We start from the raw sequence: 8,843 nt of genomic DNA, 5'->3' as shown, positions 1-8,843 counted from the left end.
TTTTTAGAAGGTATTATATTGTTAATGAAATACACATATAATCTTATTGTCAATCCACTTCAATTATTTAATCTTGAGTTTACATGTATAAAAGAATAAAGTATATATCCCATATTCTACTCTAGTTATAAAATGAATATTCGAGGATCTAAAATTAGTGGCGGATCTAGAAAAATAATTTACCGGGGGCTAAATTAAATGACGACAAAATATAAAAACTGAAACTTGAATATATAAATTTTTTGATAACATAATTACAATTGTTCTCTACGCGATTTCATATTCTAAAAACGTTGTGCAATAGATTCATTATCAATACTATTAAATACATCTTTTCTACATGAACAATCAAATTATTATTTATCCATTTATCTCCCATCCGATTCCGAAGTTCATTCTTCACAAATTTTATTGTTGAAAATGTTCTCTACTGTAGTTGTAGAAACTGGAAAAACTTAGACTATTTAATAATATGACAGGGATTATTTAAAAATTTATTAATTTTTCTTTTAAACAAAAATGAGTTTTTTTTTTTCAGTGGGAGCTTGAGCCCCCACTAGTCCTACACTACATCTGCCTCTGTCTAAAATCATGCATGGTATATAATATTAGGGTAAAAAATGACAAAGATTTTGCACTTAAATAGTTTCTATTTATCTATAACTTAGAGTTGATATGTAAAAACTTAACATTGTCTATATGTCCGTCTTTTCTCAGTAAACCAAGAAAAATAAAATAAAATAATTCAAAGGAAAAAAATGTCAATTAATGACTCTAGCTGAACACCTTGGTACATCCCCGAACCCAACATTATTCCTAGTGACAGGGCTTCCAAATTCCCCAAATGTAATACAACTTCCTGTCCAATTGTGTCCTCTTAAAATTTTTAACTTCACATTTTCTGGGAGTCTCAATGTATGCCTATCTTCTAATTCATTTTTTGTTGTATGCATTGAATGCCCAGTTGAATGTGACCTTGAAAATTTCTCTATTTTCTCATATCTTTCATATTGTTTTATGATATTTGGATTCACTACTTGTTCACCATTATCCCCTCTAGCTTCTTCGTCTTCTTTAATAAAAATGCTTATGGCATCTTCTAAAGTTGACACATTACTTCCAGTAATATTATTCATGGAATTACTGCGAAAAAGTAGTGGAGATTTTTCCAATGAATTTTGAGGCAAATCAAGATCACTACGACAAACCGGGCAGGTTTTGTGAGACTCCAACCAAAGGTCAATACATTCTTGATGGAAAACGTGGTAACAAACTGTTAGAAGGCGTAGAATATTGTCATCTTCAAATTCGGCCAAGCAGATGGCACATTCAAGACCATACTTTTGACGTCGAAAATCTTTAACAGTTGAGTATGCAAATGCTGGAAAGGCTTGTATCAGTGAAGGATGGAGTCCAGGATTGGCAGATGAATCAGATGTGCCAGCAGCATTTCCTGAAGGGCTCTGCCGAAGTTGCCATGTATTGACAATATTTTCCATGAAACACCTACAGAAATATACAGAGAAAAAGCCAACAAAGAAGAAAACAAGAAGAGTTACTGTTAAAATGATGGTAATAGGAGGGGAAGCGTAGTTTTCAGCATGTGGAGGATAAGATGATGATGGATACGTCGTGGACGACATTGAAAAATATAGTGTGATTGGGTGGCCGGAGATTGGAAATGTTCCGGCCTCGTTTCTTAGCATGGATGAGAAAATACAAACCAAGAGGAAAAGATGATATATGAAAGAAAATGTGGCTGATATGACTATTTTTTATTTTTATTGGATTAATTGCTTGTAGATTTTGAGGTATTAACCTTCAGTAAGAGAAAAAGAAGGAGGCGTGTCAAAAATGTTTAATATAGAGCTTATCAATAATCAAAAGGGGTTGCTTAATTTGGAATTGAATGGTGATGTGGAGATATTGGTTTCTTGCCCTTGGTTGAAATCTTGGCTATTGAGCGAGTCTTTCTCTTAGACGGGTTAGGAGTTTGATATTAAGATTAGCAACTTCGGCTTGGCTTATTGTCCTTTTTACTATGGAAAAATGTGACTCTCAAGTTTTAATTAAATAACCACAAATTTTTTTTATTTATAAATGGTCACACAGACCTTTTTCTTCTGATTATATCAACCAATAGTTGATTTTAAATAATTTTTTATAATAAATACAAATAAAAAATTATAATAATATAATAAAAAATTAACATAAATTCTTTTAAAATTTAAAAAGTTATTTTAATATTATTAATATGTCATATATTTTTTAATAATAATCAAATCTCTTTGGCAGAATAAAAACTTTTAAATTAATTATTTAACATTCAAATTAATTTACAAAATGTGTATTAACAATATCATTTTAATTATGTATGTATTAGTATAAATCTTAAACTCAATTTTTAGATTAATAGATTTTGGTATTAATTGAATTAATTAGGATAGACTAATAATTGCTTAATATTAAAAATAATTTTCATCATATATGTGCTATTTTTATTAATTATATTCATTGAAACTTTTTTTGTGTTATATGATATCTTATTTATTATTTTGATCTTATTATTTTATATATTTGTATTTATTTTGATTACAATCGTTAGAAAGGGATCTGTGTGAGCATTTGTAAAATAAAAGTAATTTATTTGACCATTTACTCAAACCTTGGGGGAGTGGGTGCTTTTTCCTTAACTATTGTTGCATTAAGCACGTTTAAATTTGGATTAGGATCTTTTCATAATCTAACCTTCCATAAGTTTTTAAAAATCTTATGTCATGTATCTTTAAGTGATAGTATATATGTAGGATTCAACTACTTTTATTTTTCACTTGTTAGTCATCAATGACCATGTTAATTTTTGCACGAGAAAATTTCTTATTAACTAAAGATCTCAATCCATTATTTTCTATTATTAATATCCCAATGGATTTGACTTGATATTTTCTTATTATGATTAAAAAATTTGTATTTTTGGAAAAAGAATGTTAATTCCTATAAGATAATAAAAATTAATAAGAAAAATAAAAAATATCTTTTTATTTTTATTTCAAACAATGTCTCATTTTACAATTGTGCTTATTACAGTTTGTTCTAGGAAATTTTGGACTGCCACCTCGCGAATTGGCAATCTTTAAAATACTCTTTAAGCTATCGTAATCTTTAAGTTACCCTTATTTTTGTTCAAATGATCAGGGAAGAAAAAGAAGAACAAGGTGGGTTGATTGAATTCATTTTGTCTTGTTTATAAAAATCGGGGTAAGTTGAGGTTTACAATTTTTGGGGATATTTTGAAAATTATCATTTCCAGAGGGATGATTAGTAAGAAAAACCCCTAAATTCATGAATTTTTGGTTCTCGGATTTGAAAGGTATGTAAAATTTAGATTCTAGAGATTCAAAAACCTCAAGAGTTGCTTGAATTTATCATATCAGATTAGCCCTTCAATTTTAATGACTTATTGGTAGCCATTTAAGTTGAGTCTAATGCTCCATCATGCATTACATTGGCTACAAACCTTAGATTATATCATTAAAACTCATCTAAAGGCTGTGGTAGCAAACTCACTAGTATTACCATGTAAAAGTTGACACTTAATCAAGATTAGAATTAGCCTATATATAGGTAAGATAGCTTACTAGTTTTAGTGTGAGTTTTATAGATAGTTCTTGTGTGAAGTTTATGGTGATTTTTAGGGAAAAAGTGTAGTTAATAAAAAGAGAATTTTCTCTTCTCTCTTTTGCTTTCGATTTTCTTTTGTTGTACTTTTACAATTTAATTTATTAAATAAAATGAGTGTTTTTCTTATCAATATGAGTGGGTAATTTACTAAACTAAGGTGAAGGTAGTTTAAGTTTATTGTTTTTAATTACAAGTTTATAAGTTGTATTTTTTACCAATTATTTTCGTTCCATATTTATTTTTAGATTTAGATTTCCTTGGATATACCAAAGCACATGGGATGAGGCATATTCAAATCCTATTCAAGTTCCCATCGGACCCATCACCAGAGCTCGAGTAAAGAAATTCAAAGTAATGCTTAATTCGACTTGAAGTCCGGTTTTTGGCAACTTGGCATTCACCCCTCCGAACGATACAAAACTGCATTTTGTATTCCAAATGCCCATTACACATGATAAATGCATGATTCAGGCTCTTGAAGTTTCTAAATAATCACTTCCATGAAATAGGATGTTGGCTTGCATATTATGGCGGGAAAATATATTATTTTCTTTTTTCGGATACTTTCTCATTTTTTTGAGGAGGCTATTAAAGAAACAAATCAATTATTTCTATTCTAATCACTTAGTTTCCATTTTAATTGAGGTAAGACATTTAAGCTGATTAGGATTCTGATTGGGTTTACATTCTTTCCTATTTACTTAGATTAGGATTTTGATTTGATTTAGATCCAATCCTATTTGTTTATATTAGGATTTTGATTTGATTTAGATTTTTTCCTATTTGTTTAGATTCAGATTCCGATTTGATTTTGGTTTATGATTTATTTCCATAAATTCTTGTACTCGTATTCAATAAATAGAGACCGATCATTTTTGATGCAATTGGTGAGAGAGTTAATTCTATTTGGTTCTTATACAAATTGTTTGAACTTATCAGATTTCCATAGCATTCAAACTCTTGACTTATCAATCAAATCATCCATAATTGATTGCAGCGCCTTCACATACCAAGATTCGTGCTTTCATTAAGCATTGGGTTGCGGTTGCATTCAATTCCAGATTTAAATTTGATCTTGGGGACTAAATTGATTAGGGTCGAGTCAATTCTTGACGGGGTTTGTATCACTCTAATATAGTGATTAATCAAGACTAGGTCTAGGCTTGGTAATTGACTAGATTGGAATCTGGTCTGACACTTATCATGTCAATGTTGGGTTAGGGCATTGCTAAGCCTGGCCTTTTTTTAATTTTTTTTTTATTATTTTCATATTTAAATAGTTAATTTTTTAAAAAAAACGGACATAACCTCTAGGATATATTAAAATTTGAAAGTGTCAGAACCTATTTAAAGTAACAAAAACATAGAAATCACTCTACACAATGTCTCAAGCATATAATTATATAAATAAAACAAATCCATGTCTTGTACAAATAAAAAAAAAACACAGTTCAATTTACCCCTAATCCCAAATGTTAGTGTTTTCTTTGTGATTTGTGAATTGTACTTGTGAGTTTTGACGTGTGATGCATGTGTTTTATTTATTTTTTTAGTAAGGCCCTAGAATTTTGGTTAAAACTCAAAAATTTTAGACTGGTCAATCGGGTTGAGGGCCAAGTCGGGCCCTTTTGCCATCCCTAACTAGGTCCTATAATATGTAAACTAGTAAAAAAAACATAAATTATAAATATAGAAGAGTATTATGTCCATGATTTGAATACTAAGAGTGAATCTCGTAACCTTAGCACATTTTTTATATGGATTATTTTTTCTTAACTTATTTCTTTATAATTATTTTCATTTTAATTATTGACTTTTGAATTTTTAAATTCCTTGTAGTTTGACTCCCGACTCAAGGGTTATATTATAACTACATACGTAGGCTTAGGAGGACAAATATTTAGAGCTGTTATAGGAAAGTTTTTCAAATTTGGTGTCAATTTATGTTTTGTCCATGTTCTCCTCTTTTTATCTAAAATTTCATTTAACCTTTTCTATTTTCTAAAAATTCACTTTTGACCACAAAGACTTTCAAAAATTTTATTTTCATCCACATATTCCTTGCATATCAGCTTTTTAACTTTTGGAAATACCATTTTGAGCACATGACATTAGACATTTGTGATTAGGCCCCTAAACTGAAATTTTCATATAATAAAGACTTTCGCAGGATCTAAAAAATGTGGGTAAGTTATCTTGAATTTTTTTTGTTAACTTATTTTTCTACAATTATTTTAATTGTTGAAAATTTTAAATTACGTATGTTCGACCCTAACTAGCCACTTTTATACTTAGGAGTAATTAACCACTTTTGAATCATGACAAGCCTTTGTGTTGTTGCTAGGGAATTTTCTGAATTTGGTGTTATAATTTCTTTTTTCATTATTTTTTATTTTCACTTTTTTTATCTCTGTTTCTATCATCCATATTCTCCCTCTCATGTATTTAGCCCCTTTATGTTCTGAAAGTTCACTTTTCACCATAAAGACTTGATGAGATTAAGGATACAACTATCACAAGCACATGGGATGAGGCATATTCAGATCATATTCAAGTTCCTGTCGAACCCGTTATAAGAGCTTGAGCAAAGAAATTCAAAGAAGCGTTTAATGGATTGATTCTAGCAACTTGGGCTCAATCAAATTCGTGGAGGCCCATTGAAGGAATCGCACATGATAAATGCATGATTCAGTCTCTTGAAGTTTCCAAATACTCACTTCCATGAAATAGGGAGCTGGCTTCAACATTATGGTGGGAAAATATACTATTTTCCTTTTTCAGATACTTTCCCGTTTCTTGAGGAGGCTATTAGGGAATCAAATCAGTTATTTCTATTTTAATCGCCTAATTTCCATTTAATTGATGTAAGGCATTTAAGACAATTAGGATCCTGATTTAGTTTAAATTCTTTCCTATTAGGGAAGATTTAGATTCATATTTGATTTTTGGGTTAGGATTTATTTCCAAAAATTCTTGTAACCAACCCTATATAAAGTACTCATATTCAATAAACAAAAAAGAGGTTTTTGATGATATTGGTGAGAGTGTTAATTCTCTTTGGTTCTTTCCAAACTCTTTGAACTTATCGGATTTCCGTGGCGTTCAAATTCTTGACTTATCAATCAGACCATCCATAGCTGATTGTGGCGTCTTCACATACCAAGGCTCGTGTTTTTAATAAGCATTGGGTCGAGGTTCCATTCCATTCCTAGTTTAGATTCTATCTTGGGAACTAAATTGATTAGAGTTGCATCAGTTCTTGACGGGGTTCATATCAATATCGGCCTTTAAGCCTTTGGAAATACCATTTTGAGCACATAACCATAGAATTTTTACAAATAGGCCCCTAAACTGAAATTTTCATATAATAATGACCTGTACTAGGATAGAGCGAAAGTGAATAGCTTACCATGAATATTTTTTAGAACTACATAAATTGGCCTGTAATTTCTAAAATTTTTAAAAAGGGCAAAAATATGTTCATCCCTTGATGTAAGTAGTTTTTCCATTCTTTTTTTCTCCTTTCAATTTTAGTCTTTTATTTTCTATATTTTTTTTAATTATTTGGCTTTTTCTTTATTTTCTTTTTAGTAAGCTTAATTAATTTTTTTTAACTTCTTGTTTGCTTTATCTTTGGTCTAGTTTATATTTTTTCCATTGCATGATATGTTGGTCTCCACCAATAAACATGGGTGACACCCATGTCGCTAACAACTTCTAAAACCATGGAATACATGCATCTCATTGGAACAAGATCACATTCATGCATAGTTTTTCCCTCTGAATGCATCATGTTTTAATTCACCACCAAACTAGGTTTCATTAAACCATTGCCTACTTTTCATGATTTTGAGTCTAAAAATCTACTACACGTACTTTAGAGAATTTGAGGAAGTTTATAACACTTGCTGTTGATGCTGAAATCTGCTCGTCCTTAGACCGACCAGATCCTTTCACCAACGCTTAAGTTATCGACTGTTGCTCGAACCACTAAGGCCGGGACCACCCTCCTTTCTCTCACTAGACCTGCGTTCACCAAAAATGGATCAGAGACGCCGGTGGTTTTGCCGGCGTAAACCCTCCGATGCCTAAGTTAGCACAAGGTGTTTACGGGAAAACAATATAATTTGGATTCACGAAGTTTGTTCAAAATCTGTAAGGAATTAATCTGGTTGCAATTTGGCAGCATTTTCCCTCTCTCAATTTTTCTGTCCCTTTCTTCTTCGATGTCTTTCTCTTTTATAGCCGCCCTTTGTCCCACGTTTTCCGTTTGCCCCTTATCCCTCCTTTTTCGGGTGGTGGTAGCCCCTCATGGAGCTCTAACGGTTATATTGTGGGCAAACGTGGATCTCGTGTGTCCTTCAACCGTTCTGGGAGAAGCGCAACTACCGCGATCTTGTGGGATCATGTTCCCGCTTTCCTGGGGATGAGTATTGGCTCGGCATATACTTCTGGTCGGTATGTTCCCCTGGTTGCACCATCTCTGATCGGCTCATGTTTGCCCCCGTGTTCTGCTCGTACCGCTTAGCTGAAATGGTCCGTGCCGGGGCGGAAACAGTAGCATGGCTGACTTGGTGCCTTTATGTACTCAACACCAGTCCCCCAGTTTCTGGTCTGGCGAGTGAAATGAGTTAAGAGCAGAAACTGATGGTTATATCTCACCAGCCGGGGAGCTTCTCTTCTGGGGAGACTCCGACCTGAACATGGGCCTAAGTGAACATGTCCATTGCATATCTGGGCTTATATCTAACCTGGCCTCTTGTAACGGTTGGTGACGTGGCATCTCCAGACTCTTCGTATTTGAAATTTGAAATGACGGGCTATCCGTCCTCGATATATAGGGGGGTGAGCTGGCATATCCCATCACTTAAATGCTTCCATTTCCCCCTTTTCGTTTCAAATCCCTAGACTGGAGTCATCATCATCTTGTTATTCGTTTTCTCCGCCGTTAACCAAAATTTCTCTGAACTTTGCTCACTATTTCCAGCGTCCGGAGTATCCGTTTGCTGGGTGTTTTCTTTGTCGCGGCAGCGCTATCAGTGTCAGTCTATTCCAGGTATATCCTTTAACCTTTTCTTTGGCTGTTGTTGTTTGGGTCCTGTGTTGCCCCTTTTTGTATCCGTGCACTTGGGTTTGTTTTGGTGTTCTTTTGAAATTCTGAT

At 32.5% G+C, this 8,843-nt stretch overlaps 1 protein-coding gene across 1 annotated transcript; it reads right to left on the bottom strand.

The window, feature by feature from the left end:
• Positions 1–761: 761 nt before the first annotated feature.
• LOC102609067 (RING-H2 finger protein ATL29) lies at positions 762–1,643 on the bottom strand. The gene has a single exon (XM_006491690.1). The coding sequence runs from the start codon at positions 1,641–1,643 to the stop codon at positions 762–764; it is 882 nt and encodes a 293-aa protein (XP_006491753.1).
• Positions 1,644–8,843: the final 7,200 nt, after the last annotated feature.

Source organism: Citrus sinensis, chromosome 4, assembly GCF_022201045.2.
Source record: "Citrus sinensis cultivar Valencia sweet orange chromosome 4, DVS_A1.0, whole genome shotgun sequence".
NCBI lineage: Eukaryota > Viridiplantae > Streptophyta > Magnoliopsida > Sapindales > Rutaceae > Citrus > Citrus sinensis.
The sequence above is the reverse complement of the archived record's forward strand: the minus strand, read 5'-3'. Positions and strand labels throughout refer to the sequence as shown.